This window comes from Bidens hawaiensis, unplaced genomic scaffold (assembly GCF_021521415.1).
Source record: "Bidens hawaiensis isolate Kalapana, Puna unplaced genomic scaffold, B.hawaiensis_p1.1 tig00021496_1, whole genome shotgun sequence".
In the NCBI taxonomy this organism is placed as follows: Eukaryota; Viridiplantae; Streptophyta; class Magnoliopsida; order Asterales; family Asteraceae; genus Bidens; species Bidens hawaiensis.
In genome coordinates this window covers 27,173-43,244 of record NW_027493333.1, presented here as the reverse complement: position 1 = coordinate 43,244, position 16,072 = coordinate 27,173, and the positions used below count along the sequence as shown (strand labels likewise).

The window sequence follows — 16,072 nt, the reverse complement described above, 5'->3', positions numbered from 1 at the left end:
CTTTCTAGGTACACTCAAATTGGAATGAGTGATACGTGCCTGATGATGTGTGCTATGTTGTGGAAGATTTAGGATCTACATTTTGTATTAATCATGTTAATGTACTATCGGTAAAACTTATGTGATAACGCCTAGATGGTAACGAAACTCAGAACAATGTAATATGTTTAAATTAATGTAGTGGTGTTTTCTTTATAAGCAAGGTTGTTGATATCAGACGTGTCTGTTGCATCCCGTGTACGTTTCCGCTGCGGTTACGGGGTGTTACAACTTTACATACACTCATATGTGCACTATACACTACTATGATTATTTTTGGATGGATGACATAAATTGTTACCATCAATGGGTTGACCGGTAATACACAATAAAATTGAATCTAACATTAGTTGGCACACCCGCCGTAACGCGCGGGCACTCATACTAGTATATATATATATATATATACACATATATATATCAAGAACACGAAGTCCTCCATGAAGCCTTGCCTTACGAGGCATGAAACTTAACCAACCGAGGCTGGATAAGTGACTACCAAAGGTCACAAGGGGTGTATATTATATATATATTGTGCCATATATTTCAAGTATTAATAAGAGTTATTAAGTTAGTTAAAAACCAAGAAATATGGCCAGTTTGACTTTTGAAAGTCAAACTGCCAAGAACAAAGAAAAACAAGCTTAAAGATCAAAGAATTTGAGTGAGAAAATGAAATAATAGCACGGATGGATGTTGCAAGGTGTCTTGTATTTATGGGACAAGGTTTGGAGGGTAAAAACCGAGTTTTGGACAAAAGAACCAACAAGAAAACACAAAAAGCAACATCCGCAGGTCTGAGGCTGTTACCCGTGACCTCAAGGGGCTCCCCCGTTGCGCTGCAGGGTAGAGCTGAAATATTTTTTTACTTTCAAAAGTGACAGTTTTGGCCCCCAGAGTTGATTTTAAGTGTTTTTAACGCGTTAAGGCCCGTAAAGGATGTTTTCAAGACCCAACATGTGTAAAACAATATTGTAACATAAAATCCATCATTTTGATTATGTCAAGGGTTTTGGTTTGCAAAACTCGTCGGTTATAAGAAACGAATATAATAACGAAATGAATCAGATCCAAAATTGACGAATGTCACAGAGAGCATGTTTGCCTTTCTAAAATAGGAAGATTTGTCACATCTCATATGGATAAGAGCATTCTGAATTGCATAAGAGCATTCCGAGCTCGTCCCCCATCTCCATCTCTATAATTACACTAAAAAAACACTACATATCTTCTGCTTGATTAAATAATATATTTTTATACATTTATCATTTTAGTTTTCTCTCTTTTCTATTCACAACCAAATCAACAAATATTAAAAATAAATAGTGGCAAACAAAGTTTTACCAAATTTACAACAAATCACTATTTTTCTCTCTTCACCCTATAATTTACACTAAGAGCATTCTTAATGGATTCTCCATACACATCTTCATTTCTAAAATTTTAAAAAAATCATCTAAATAATCACTTCAATCCATTCCCTATCTCCAAACTTCATTTCTAAATTTTAATGAAATGATATAGCAAGCCTCCAAATTTAAAGCATTGTTATAACACTCAATTTCCAACTACCTTCCTATAAATATATATTAAAACTCAATTTATATTGAAAATGATAATAAGAGAAAATAGTTAATAGTATAAGTAAAAGAAGTTAATGATGCGAATGAAGAATGGGATGGGAGTTTTTGAAAAGTGATGTATAAATTAAAAAAAATGTGTTTTTTAGTTAAATTTTAAAGATGAATATGAACATTGGGAACGCTCTAACAACCACTCATAACCTCACCCTTTAATTTGCAAATTTCTCTCATATGATTTTAGAGAATGGGTTGAAAATGCTCTAAGCTAATCAATTATATGTACAAGTTCTTTCCTTCTATATGACCTGAACTTAATAATAGAAGTGTTTTGACACAACAAATGTAGTTAAACCCCTATTTGATAAAACACATTTAAAGACATTATTAACTTCAAATGAATAAGATATATTGAGCAAGTAAGAAATGTATATATATACTTTACATGGTCCCCATATATGTGAATCAGCTGAAATATTTGAACGAGATTTACCCTTTAATGGTATCTAGCAATTTAGTAAACTTACCACAGGACAAATTGACAAAACATTTTATACATCAACATGTGACATATTAACCGTTTATCTAGTTTGACACGTCTTATAATCACGCATAGCAAACTAAAATTCATGTATCTCATTAGTCGTACTAAAGACTTAACTAATGACCTGAAGAGAAATGTATATCAACACATTAACTAGTAGAAACTAGAAAGCACCATCATATATATATACTAATATTCCAAATTCCAAATAATTTGGAAATAAGATCCTTAATTTTTGAAGCCCAAATTCAAACATGCTACAAAAGTCAAGATTTTGTCTAGGCATTACTTGACTCATTAAGGTGCTCCATATTCTGATTCAAACCATCAATTCCTACCAAACCTAAACTTACCATTGTCGTCAAAACACTTTATCTTGGAGTTGATTTTCCCTTTGGAGTAACTTGCACCGGGACCGGGTACTGTAATTCAAAAAAAAAAAATTAAATAACTAACATTTTTTACTAAAAATTTACAACATCAAAAATGTCATTTTCACCCATTTACAGGTGGCAACTATGACCCATTTACTTAGGAACATGCCAATTTGTGTTGTCTTTTTTCTCCAACAGAGTAACGGGTCAGCCAGAAAAAATAAAATAGGATCTAAGAAAGGTTACATTTTTTTATCCGATGCAAAAAATCTCCTGAATTTTTATATTTTTAAAGACTAGATCCTCAACAATAATTCGTAATTATAGTTGAAACAATACTTTTTAAAAATATAAAAACATTTTGACAAAAAAGTGTTTCAGTTCACATTCAACGCGACCATAACCTGTGTTGACTTGCCCGTTTGCCACCCTAACTATTGTTTCTTTTCAAGCATCCAAAAAAACCAACTAAACAAAAATAAACGAGCAGATGTTACCGGCATTGTATATGGAGAACTTTGTGCCATAAAACCTAGAAACTCTTGTTTTTTGACTTCAAAACTGTACTTCACGTGTGATAACAAGGCTTCTTCCCTTTGTATATCTTCCATCATTCTTTCTCTTTTCCATTTAAGTTCCTTCATTTCTTTTTCAACTTCAATACACGCCTCGGGAAGATAAGATACCCCTGATGTTATTGGGAATTTCACATCAATCTCGTCCCTAAACAAGACAACTTGGGAAATTAACCTCAAATTTGCCAAACACCTGAAAAACTAATTATCTAATTTTATAACTTGGGATGATTTCATAGATGTCCCTACAAACTTGTTGTATATCATATATATCCAAATCAAATTCTGAATACCATATATTCTTGTAAATTAACCAAAATACCATATATAACTATTTTAACATGTTTCATAAAACAATTATAATATGACTACTATACCCTTATCTTTTATCCTGGTCGGAGGAAAAAAAGTTAGTAAATTTCATTGTAACAGATCGGGTCAATTGGAAAAGCAGTAAAAAGAAAAAAACCGTTATACAAGAGAAAAAGAAAAGGTAAAAGAACAATTAAAAAAACAGTAAAAAATATAAGTTTATAAAGATTTTAAATATTTATAAAAATGTAAAATGGATATATATGATATCTAGAATCTGGTTTGAACATATATGATAAATATTAAGTTTTGTAGGGACATATATGAGATTATTCCTTAAAACTTTGGTAAAACTATTTTCTTCTGATGATTCAAAATCACATAACCACTTTGGTAACTCACATTTCAAGATATTAATAACAACAGTCATCTTACCGAGTGCCAAGAGAATATACACCATTACCCTTAATAATCCCACCATCCAATGAAACAGCTCCATCATATATGCATGGAAGAGCTTGAACCATTTCTGCCCTCGTTTTATAAACTTGCAGTCTCGAAAAGAGTGTGTAAAAAAGAGTCTCTCTTAAACCATTACCATCATTTGTGAGATAAAACAGATTTGCATCATCAATATGAATCATATTTACAGCAAACCCTAAAAACCCTGGTGGCGTTTCACCGTTTGATAATCTTGGTTTGGAAAGATCAAGCCTTTTTTGCGGGTCATTACGCATAAAGTCACCGACATAAGGCCTGCATTCATATAATGTAAACTTATATGACTTACAGCAGTTGCAGATCAAACAAACCGTTGTTATCTATAACACATACCTCAAATTTTCAAGACAGAAGACGTTAAATCTTCCCTCTAAAGGTTGACCTATGGCAGTTCCAAGACCATAAAGACCAGAACTTTTATTTATAGAACCACTTTTATCATAGGTAACCAAAGCTTTGATACCATCATATGTTATGCAAACTAATGACAGCATATTATCTAGCCCGATGTACTCTGAAAGAAGCCTGCGCTCCATGATAAACCAATAAGTATTGTGAAGATCTCTTGAAACAAGAATCATGCTCCCAATCAATAGCAAAATTTCCTTGAAAATAACTAACTAACGAACGTGTTTTTAACTCTATTTCAGCGTTATTATTGCATAACATAATTTAAACGAACAATTGCATATATAATTATTTTAAAGAAAAAATATAAAAGATTGTTGGTTTAGTGTAACAGTATAAATTTTACAGTGTGCTTAACATGTTAATGAAACCTTACTATTTTAACTAAATATACAAGCAGCATTCAACAACTGACGTATTAAACAATATGAACTAAATAGGCGAAATTATATGTATTTTGGCATTGTAGTCACTAGTCACGTTTTGTTGATTAATAATAATACTACGGTTGTTTGGTAATAACATGTCAATGTAAAACTGAAATGCAATATATGATTGTGTAACATCTGACTATTTTTTTATTTTAACCAAAAATATGAAAAAAAAAACGAATCCAGAATAACTATAGGAAACCAGCCGATGTTACGCGATCATATATCATGTCAGTTTTACATTCAGATAGTATCATCAAACGACAATAATATTAATAATCAATGAGTTGTTACTACAATGCAATAATATTTATAACTTCAACTATTTAGTTAATCCCGTTTGATACTTTGCTTGTTAAATGTTCATATGTTAGTTAACATCTTAAAGTATCATTAGCATGTTAAGCACAATGTAAAACTTATATCGTTATACACCAAAACCAGCAATCTTTTACATTGTTTGTTTAGAATAATTATGTATGGAACTGTTTGTTTAAAGTATGTAATGTAATAAATACTCCAACAAAATACTGTATGCATATACAACATGAGAAAAAGGTCGAACAAAATACTGAAAAACGAAACTAACCAGCTAAGATTATCATCGCTAACTTTCCCGAGAGTAGCAACAACTCCAAGAACATCTTTTATATTAGCAGCCTGATTTCTATGACGTTTGAGCTGGCAAAAAAGTGCAGCGGCTGTTTTTTCATGTTTCATAATGTTTGCAATTGTTGCCTCTTCAGTCCGCATATGCGAAAGATCACCGTCTTCAATCTTAGGTGCAGTAGAAGAATGATACTTTCCCAAAGTAACTACAAACAAAACAAACATATCAAATAACATTTATTCAACTACGGAAAGGAAATGACTCGAATGATAAACAATTATACCTTGTTTATCTGTAATGTCATCATCTAAGACGTTCTTATGCGTCCTTAAAAACTTAATGTTTTCTTCATGCTGTTTAATCTTCTTTCCCAGCAACAACATATCATTTTCAATTTTCTACAACAATGAACAAACGGATTTAAACATAAATCAACAATCAGTATCATTCAAAGTGGCTTTGACGGTTTGACCACCTTAGAAGGATTAACAAGTGATTCTGGTTGAGAGAAAGTGCCATTGTCTGCAGCATTAGACGAGTCAAGCTGAGCAGCATAATTGATAGCCGATGGAACTTGTACGCTTAACACGGGCGGACGTATCGGCGTCTGCGTAAATTTAAGCGATAATTAGCAATCAATCAAGACCTAAATTCTAGGAATGAAAACAAATAGTGTGAAAGGGGGGTAGATAATTATTATTAATATCGTAAATTGTAAAAGAGGCTATAAGTAAGATTTAGAAGTTCCTGCAATGCAGTAACATAACATAACATAACCTAATTGGAATGCATGTTGATTGATTAAGATGAATGAGAAATGTGAAAGCCACCCTAGAGAGAGAGAGCAGGGTACCTGTTGAATGGATGGAGGATACATGCTGATGATTGGACCTCCGATCGGCTCTACCCAACTAATGTGTGTGCCTGTGCAAGTGTGATGCTTCAGCTTTAGGTTTTGGGGGTTTTGATTTGAGTACGAATGAATAGAATAGATGAGGCTTGATGGAATTTAACAAATGTTGCACACCCTTATCATATCAAGCATCCTCAACCCGTTTCACATCTCTATCTCTATAATTACACTAAAAAACATTGCATTTTTCTTTCCTGTTTAATTAAATAACATTTTCTATACCTTCATCATTACAGTTTTCTCTCTCCTCTACTCACGACAAATCCAACAAATATTAAAAAATTAACATTGTTTCCCCAAATGTTTCCTCAAATTTATAAAAAATCTCTACATTTCTCTCTCCACCCTATAATTTGCACCAATAATCACTCACAACCTCATCCTATAATTTGCAAACTTCCCTTACATAATTATAGGGAATGGAATGAGAATGCTCTAACACTCTATTCCTGAGTTTCATTTAACAAGAGAAAAGAAAGGAAAGGATTTGGAAGAGAAAAGAAAGGAAAATATGATATTTTATTTCGTATTCCCGAGTTTTATGAAAATGAGAGGAAAAGAAAGGAAATTAAACAGTTTATGTGTTCCCGAGATAGAAAGAAAAGAAAAGAAAATTACATTTTTACTTTTATACCCTAGATGCAAGTGGAAGTTGTAAACACACACTCAATACCACATAATGTGCAGGTAATCAGGTATTATATGAAAAAAACAAAAAACATAAGCAAATTGGGTTAACTAGTAACTTGTAAGACATATAAGAAGGTTTATGTAACATGGGATCAATCACCAACCACGGTTTACTTGTATGTGTGTTGGGTCGGTTGTTAACTAGTAACTTGTAAGACAAATTGAGAGGATTTTTGTATTTTTTAACTGTGAAGCTTTGAATTTCAAGTTATTAAATTCAAAAGGATAATGTATTAACAAAGAACATGCATAGTCTCTCATTTCGTCTTTCGAATAAACAAATTTCAAGTTCTTACAAAATTTAAAAGCTTAGAATTTCAAATTAACAAATTATTTGACAATTAACAAAGAACAAACTTAGCCTTTCGATTACCTCAAAGTTTCTTTTATGCATACTTAATTAACTCAACCTTAAAGATGTGAAATTAGAACAAAGTGTTAGATATTAAATTAAGAATACCTAATAAAAGAGGGGTTGAGAAGCAACTGTGGTATGTGGGTGCGGGTATGTTTGGGTCGTCGCCGACATCGGAGTACCGTGAGGGTGAATGACCGGTTAGGTTTTTTGCTTTTGGTAGAAAAAGGAGCAACGTATAAACTGATATTGATAATTGATGAGGGGCAACATGGTAATTAAGTTTGATAAAAGCTTTTCTTCTTTCCTTTCCCTTTGTTTCTTTCCAATTTGGAAGGAAAAAGAATCTTACCAGTTTTCTCTCCATTTTTCATTCCTTTCCATTCTAAAAAAACCTGTGGAACACCTTTTTTTCTTGATTCTCCTCACTTTCCTTTCTTTTCTGAGTTAATAGCCATTTTTGTCCCTGTGGTTTGCTACTTTCGCCACTTCAGTCCAAAATTTGTATTTTTGTCAATTTAGTCCTCATAGTTTTAAATATTAGCCAATTACGTCCTATCCGTCTAACGGCATCCAGCTATGCCGTTAGTTCAAGGGTATTTTTGTCTTTCTCCTTTTTATTTTGAGTTATTGGTCATTTTCGTCCCTGTGGTTTGATACTTTTGCCAATTCAGTCCAAAGTTTGAAATTTTGTCAATTTAAGTCAGTTTTTTTTCTATAACCCTAGAGAGCATTATCCAAGCCCAAAACAAGTCTGCATTTACTCTGTCGACAACAGTAATCATACCCCCTCCTCTCGTATTTAGTTTCTAGACGGTTCCTAAACTCTCCCCCATGGTGGAATTCAATGGTAAAGTGGTCAAAGCAATTCTGTGAAACCGAATTGTACGGAAAAAACTAAAAATCGTTTCTTTGATGAATGCATAATATTTAGGGTTTAGGGATTAACATATCATAACGAAAATCTAGGTCGTAATCAACTATTATACATTAATCAACAAAACAATTTTTAGTTTTTTCTGTATAATTCGGTTTCAGGGAATTACCTTGACCACTTTACCATTGAATTCCACCATTGAGAAGATTTTAGGAAATGTCTAGAAACTAAATATAAGGGGGGGGGTATGATTACTGTTGTCAACAGAGTAAATGCATACCATTATTTGAGGTTGCTCGATGGTTTTGGGCTTGAATTATGCTCTTCAGGGTTATAAACAAAAAACATAAAAAATAAAAAAAACTGAATTAAATTGAACATTAAATTGACAAATTTTTAAACTTTGGACTGAATTGGCAAAGATATCAAACCACAGGGACTAAAATGACCATTAACTCAAAATTAAAAGGAGAAAGACAAAAATACCCTTAAACTAACGGCATAGCTGGATGCCGTTAGACGGATGGGACGTAATTGGCTAATATTTAAAACTATGAGGACTAAATTGACAAAATTAAAAATTTTGGACTGAAGTGGCGAAAGTAGTAAACCACAGGGACGAAAATGGCCATTAACTCTTCTTTTCTCTTCATAAGTTGGACTCTGGAACAGAGTGTAAGGGTCAAATTATTTTACAAACTCCAACAAAAATAAAATGTGATTAATTAATATGTGTCAAGTAGAGAATAAAGGGAAAAAAGTATAAAAATAACTGTATACATTTTCTCTCTCCACATGTCACATGTTAATTCCCTCATCATTTTTAAATCTCTATAACTTTTTCAAATGATATTTAAACAAAAAATTCACCATAATAACACGCGTTTTTTTTATTTTTAATAAGAGTATGATTTTGTTATATAAAAAAAATAAAAAAAATTACGTCATTTAGTCTTTTTTGCTTACTGCTGTGTCTTTTTTCATCGTTGTGTCTTTCTGTTTGTCAATGTGTATTTTTCGCCATTGTGTCTTTCAACTGATCATTGTGTTTTTTTTAAATACTAATAACAATGTTGTGTAATAATATGTAAAAACAATGAAAAATACCAACAAACTATCTAATACATAAAACATAATGATGAATGCATATTACACAATAACTTGAAACGTAAAACACAATAATGAATACATATAACACAATGGACTGAAACGTAAGACACAATGGTAAATACATATAACACAATGGCATGAAACATAAAGCACAATAGAATCTACATATTACACAATGACTTGAACGTAATACACAATGAACATAATACTCTTTTTCTTAACTCAAGTGAATGTTGAGCACAATGACTAAAACACAATGATAAGTAGAAAGACAAATATTAAGCATAAAGACACAATAACGAACAAAAAGACACAATGATGTAATCTTTGTTTTAATTTTTATCTTTAATATGAGTACCGATTGAAAAATGACAAAGGTGGATGGATCCTCCTTTCGTGGGGATGAAGCCTTTAATGTCCCTATCTTTATTTTTCCTGCACTTTATGAACAGTTAGTAACACCTGCTTAACTCGGGTGGATGATCCATCTTTTGTATTGTGAAATCCGGGTTAAGGATTTTGGTAAGTCTAGGTGACTTACTAATAATAATAACTTAAAACTTTTGACTACTTGCGTGTTGTTTATTATTTTGAAAACGTATCTGTTATAGTTTTAGTTTTATTAAAGGTTTTGAGAAAAGTTTCATGGGTAAATTATCCTTGTAAAAATAGATTAAGAATCCTGGATCATCACATCTATAAGGTTATAAAGATTAAAACCGAATAAGTATAAACTGATAAGTAGAGATCATACCATAAGGTCTAATTAGACCTAAATTACCACAAGTGTTGATATCTCCATGATCCTTGTAGTTTGACTTAGGGTACCTGATGCATGTAACTTATCGTATTAACTAGGATTAAACCCAACAAACTGAGGACAAACCCAAAAAATAAACTGGAGACAAGCCCGTGCAACTGGGGACAAGCCTGTGTAACTGGGGACAAGCCCGTGAACTGGGGTCAAGCCCAAGAACTGGGGACAAGCCCAAACTGGGGACTGGCCCAAAGATATGGTTGTCAACTGGGGACTCGCCCAAACTGGGATTTAGCCCAAACGTGAGTGACGTGAAAATGCCAAAACCTTAGGTATGGTACGTCTACCATAAATCGTAGGATCCTTCATATAGCCGAAAGCAATGAAATTGTCAGCCACTAAGCGTGTACTGGTCCCACTGCCCCGAACTATACTTTGGATAACATGCGCTACATGCGAGAGTGTAGAAACTCGAATTCGTAAGAAATGTGAAAACCTTTAAACCTAGGTAGATATGACCATCGGGGGTCACACCTTAATCATGGGCTAGGCCAAGGAAATAGCAATGTACCTTAAGTGTGAGGGAGTGGTGGCCAACCTCATAGTCATTGAACCTCTTATTGAAATATGCATTGTTACTTAAAGCTTGGAATAGATAACGGTTAAGAATATATTATTCTTTAGTTAGTAATGTAAATCTGAAATGAATAAATGATAGGATAAATTTTTACCAACTTGAGGATCCTTGATCCTTTAAGGATTCGTGATCCTGACTAGACAAAGTACTTCTTAAGATGGATGGCATTCCATGCTCTTGGTAGTCGGTCACCTTCCATGGTAAGTAGATGATATGCCCATTTTCCTGCTTCTGACTCGATCAGGTATGGGCCTTCCCATTTAGGTGCTAGCTTTCCATCTGCGGGATTATTTTGGAAGGCTTTTCTTAATACTAAATCTCCTTCTTGAAATCTTCGAATCCTGATGTTCTTGTTGTATGCCCCAGCTACCCTTTGTTGATATGCTGCCATTCTGATCTTAGCTAGATCTCTGAGCTCATCAACAGTACCTAGATCTTGGAGAAGAATTTCATCATTGGCCTGAGGATCATGGATGCTTGTTCTAGCAGTAGGAACCACCATCTCTGTACTGATTACTGTTGGAACCCGTATCAATAACAATTACAACTAACAGATCTCAGATCTGTGTATATAAGATTAATACGATTAAGGATCTAGCTCATAATTAACCTTGATTCAGTGTTATGTATGTGTATATAATATCAATATATTATCTGTATAATGTTAAGGTGAAGCTTGAGAGAGAGATTGAACAACAGTTCGTTAATTAGCTCAAAACTTATTACTTATTGTGAACAGGAGTTCACTATATATAGAAGGTGATCTGGTTCTCTAACATCTCCTAGCGAACCAGCCTCTCCTTAGTTACATACATTAACATAGCGAAACACCCCCTGATTCGTTAACATCCCCTAACGAATCAGGAGGGAATACATTACTTGGCTAGTTCGCTAACATCCCCTAGCGAACTAGCCTTTAACTTAGCGAACTGGCTATTAAATAAACTAATTATTACATTAATTAATAAACAAAAACGTTAACGATAAATACAAAGACTCTAGACGCAAAACCGTGCACTAACAGACACCCCCTCGTCTTGAGCTCTTTGTCTTTAACTTATTTGAAGCGCTTTGACTGCCAGTCTCTGCAACTATGAATTCCATGTTCATGACACACACGAACGACTCGTTGGAATTGCATAGCCAGGTCGTAATCTTCTTGGCGCTCGATCAAAATCTGCTTCCTGTGTAGCACATCATTGTCTATCTCTGATAAACTAACCAACCACATCGGGTCGATTATCTTGATGAGCTCGGTCTGCAGTCCTCGACCACGAACAATAACGGCCTCGCCAGTACGATTGTCATAGTACCAACGGTTGAAAGACAGATAAATATCTTGAGGCATTGTCTTCACAGGAACCTTTTTCTTCGTCTTTGGCGGCTTCACTTTCAAGACAAGTTTCTTCCAGCCGGTCCTTGGATCAATCTCGTCAATGCGCTTACGTCTTGGGATCTGAGGCTTGAAGAATTTGAAGCCATGATTGACCTCGAACAGTAATTGTTGGTGAAACCACTCAGCTGTTCGGTAACTTCCACGATTGATAAATGGACGTCTCGCGAGGGTACGGATATCCCACCCCGGTAATGTCAGAACATCCATTATCTTCTCGTAATACTGGACACCCTTTTCCCACTTGACTATACATACTTTAAGGTCCAAATCATAAGCCCATGAAACAATGTCACCGTGTACCTTTGAAACGGTCTTGAAAGTAGTCACCTGATTAGCCTTAACCCAAGCAGCAGTAGTATCTTTTCTTTCTTGATCTACATAACGATAAGCACTGATAATTTTACCCACTTTATGACGTTTGAACCATCTTTCTACGTCCTCATCAGTCACTTCTTTGAGTGAGGGTACTGTTCGCTGCACATGCTTTTCCAATTCATCCTCAGTCTCTTTAAATACTTCTTCATGAAATACCGGAGCACCTTGATCAACGTTCGTGTGTTGATACATGTCCGGGTACTCATCAGCAGTCACATCCTCCATCTCTACATCCTCATTCTCAAAAACAAAATCCGTATTCATCTGAAGTGACGAATCAACTTCCAAACCTTCCTCATTCTCTACCTCAACATTGGGCTCAGCCTCTAAAGAATTTAACTGATCGTCATTCAGCTCAAGTAGTATAGAAATCTGCTCCAGTGTCAAGGATCTAACCACAGACTCACCAACCTCTATCTCATCTCTGTTTACCACACTATGAACCACCCCTGATTCATCAACAAATATCACTGTGTTAGCTGCAATCATTTCAATTGGCTTGGCAACTGTTGGATCTTGATAAATAATTATCTGTTTGCTCGAATCATCACCGCCACTAACACCAGCACCAGAGGATGAACCTTGCGATTGTTTAGGCTCACCTCCTGCACCAGATTCGTCAAGATCATCATCGTCATTCTTGAGTTTCTTGAGGGCATCTTCTTTACAAGTTAATTGTAAAATCAACTCTTCTTGTTCCTTTAATTTCACCCTCTGAGACTCAACAATCGTACAACGACTTAGTCTCCTTCTGACAGAAAGAAATATAACTCATCATTCGTTGTTGATTCTTCATGAGTCGTTCTTAATTTTGACAGTCAGCTGCCATTTGATTTTCATATAGATGTAGCAGATTTAGCAGCATTTTAGTTTGACGACTTGGTGGCAAGTTGTATACGGACGGGTGAACAGGTTGAACAGGTCCTTGAGGCCGAGTGATTCTCATGAATGAGACATCACTAGGCGGAGGTGGAGGAGGAGTAGTTGTTGGCGGAGGAGGAGGTCTCATTGATGTAGTAGGAGATACTGTAGACAATGCAGCAGGAGGTCTCGGTATCTCGGTTAACGCCATTTACCGAGCCTCTCGTGTGACACCAATGTCGTCGTCAAAGTAAGCATCGGAGTGCTAGTAGTTAGCGGCACCGCCGAGCTTTGAGGCGTTGTATGACGTGGTGGTGGGGTTCCAATGATTACCCCAGCCCCAGCAGACACAAGGGGATTCTTTGATGATTCACCAGTAGCTACAGCTTTACCCTTTCTTTTTCTTTCCAGCTGAGCTTTCATGGTGGCAGCTAGAGCAGCATCAACTGCATCTTGTTGTTCTTTAAGAGCTCGTTCACCAGCTCCACCATCACCATCATTCCCATCATCATCTCCACCATCACCATTCCCACCTTCTCCCCCTTCACGTTCGGAATCCGAATCATCGTGGATTCAGCGCTCATTAGGAGGACATACATAATTCGGATTGATTATATGACCAATCATCCGTTTATCCTGTGGTTTTTCCTTTCTATAAATTAACATACAATGAACGGTATCAGCAGTCATGTTTTCTTGATGAAGTACATCATCCACTCTTGTATGATCGATATCCAAATTCGGAATCAATTCTTGAATAATAAGCTGCAGGAAATGAGGGTACATCAAGAATTTCTTCGACTGTAGAGTTTGCTGAACCTGTTCCTTCAAATGATCAAAGATGAGTTCTGAGTAGTTGAAGGGTTTGTTCAGGATTAGAGCAACAAATGCCGACTGCAAACTTAGGCGACACTCATCAAACCCACCGCGACGTCCACTCATACAATGAAGTAGAACATGTAACAGATACTTGTATGGTGGACACAACCCGTTCTTGTTCAGCATAGATTTACGAATATCACCACCATAGTTCAAGCGTGTAATAAACCACTAACCAATGTCCTGTCAAATTCACTCGGGTTAACATCATTATCGTCAAATTGAAGTACCCGATGAATGACCTCAACATCAATCGTAATTGGAATCTGATTGATTGTAGCTCGAACCAATTTATCTGCCTCAACATATTCCGCTGTGTTCCAAAATTGTCTGATAATACGTAGATACACCTTTGGTCTAGCAGTTATTGCATAGTGTATCTTTGAACGTTGTAAGAAAGTCAACATAGCTCCAAACGTTTCCAAATCAGTCACATCTTGATCAACATAAGCACAAATGTTGTGCTTTTTATCAAACGGCAATAAGATCACTTCAGCTTGTTGATCTTGTTGATCCTGTGGAGGTTGTTCTGGTGGTGGTTGATTTTGTTGTTCTTGATCAGCCATGTTTTACTGTATAAATAAAAATGAATATGAGAAGAGATATCAAAATATATCAACATATCTATAGATGGTGTATATACGTAATCGAAGGATACGTATAATTAATATATTTAAGCGTATTAGACGTTTTAAATACTTTAATTAAATTAAATGAATATTGAAATTAAGTTAATTAATAAATGTCATTCGTTGAGAATCACACTGATTCGTTACAATAAGATAACGAATCAGGTGATTCGCTATCAAGTAAAGACTTTAACGAACTGAACGTAGCGAATTACTATTTAATTTTGATGAACTAAACTCTAGTTCGTTATATTTTAAGCGAATCCATATCTGATTCGTGTAACATCTTATTCGCTAATCAAGTTCGTGTAAAATCTTAACGAATTGGACACGAATCAGTCCCAATTCGCTAAGACTAACGAATGGTCATAATTAAGACTTGTTCTTTGACTTCACAAAGTCAAGGTCAAAATTAGGATGAACATAGATAGTCAACAATATGAACCCGGGGACGATTAGGCCATAACTATCGTCGAATCATCATAAAAAATGTGCTCATTGTACTCGTAATCACTCTAATACACTAAGATTGATGAGATTGAGACTCAACATCTTGAAATATCAAGGTTAGACGAACCAACTATAAACATGGAGAACATGAATCATCAATTAACCCAGCAAACAATAATCAAATATTGATTAGAGTCCACCAAGGGTATCGGAATCACATTCCGATTACAATGATATCTAAATTAACAAGTATATCAACACAAATTATACCGAAATGGGGTTTATAAACTCGGAAACCCTTAAACCCTTAACAGTTCATAATTTAACTATCAAATCTTAGCCATTTTTGACCAAAATTAGATCGCAATAATCGTCTATACCTAAGAAACTCAAATATATCCTTGAAATGTCAAAATGAGAAGGTCGAAATTTCAGAGAAAATTTGAACAGAATTTCTTTAAGGTGAAGGAAGACGAAGAACAGTGTAGAAACCTGTTGGGTTTCTTGTCTTTTTATATAATTGCACGCCTCCCGAGGTGCAACTTGCACGAATCAAATGATTCGTTTAAATTAAAATTAACGAATTAGCCCATTCGCTAACTCAATTCGTTACCTTATTTTGGCGAATCGCTACTTGATTCGTTAAATTAAAGGTAGCGAATCAAGACATGATTCGTTTCATGATTCGTTAAATATGCATAACGAAGGGATGATTCGTTACAGAGTGCGGAAGCGAATTAGATGAGCGAACCAGAAGCTAGTTCGCTAA

General features: G+C 34.9%; 1 protein-coding gene across 2 annotated transcripts; it reads right to left on the bottom strand.

Moving 5' to 3' along the window:
* Window positions 1-2,370: 2,370 nt before the first annotated feature.
* Window positions 2,371-6,266, bottom strand: LOC143563535 (protein DEFECTIVE IN MERISTEM SILENCING 3-like). Of its 2 annotated transcripts, none has more exons than XM_077051054.1 (8): window positions 6,228-6,266; window positions 5,847-5,981; window positions 5,658-5,772; window positions 5,354-5,579; window positions 4,259-4,450; window positions 3,860-4,180; window positions 3,035-3,260; window positions 2,371-2,585 (listed from the first exon to the last, which is right to left on the bottom strand). In XM_077051054.1, exons 1-8 carry the CDS (start codon window positions 6,249-6,251, stop codon window positions 2,535-2,537), a joined length of 1,290 nt encoding a protein of 429 aa, XP_076907169.1. In that variant the 5' UTR covers window positions 6,252-6,266; the 3' UTR covers window positions 2,371-2,534. The 2 variants fall into 2 exon arrangements, with proteins under 2 accessions (XP_076907169.1, XP_076907168.1); XM_077051053.1 differs by having other exon boundaries at window positions 2,372-2,585; window positions 5,850-5,981; window positions 6,228-6,254.
* Between the last annotated feature and the right edge of the window lie 9,806 nt (window positions 6,267-16,072).

Coding starts and splice junctions, on each gene's coding strand:
- LOC143563535 (XM_077051054.1), bottom strand. CDS start 6,251: ATGTATCCTCCATCCATTCAACAG. Junction 5,982..6,227: donor ATCCTCCATCCATTCAACAG/GTACCCTGCTCT, acceptor AAATTTACGCAG/ACGCCGATACGTCCGCCCGT. Junction 4,181..4,258: donor TTCTGTCTTGAAAATTTGAG/GTATGTGTTATA, acceptor ATATGAATGCAG/GCCTTATGTCGGTGACTTTA.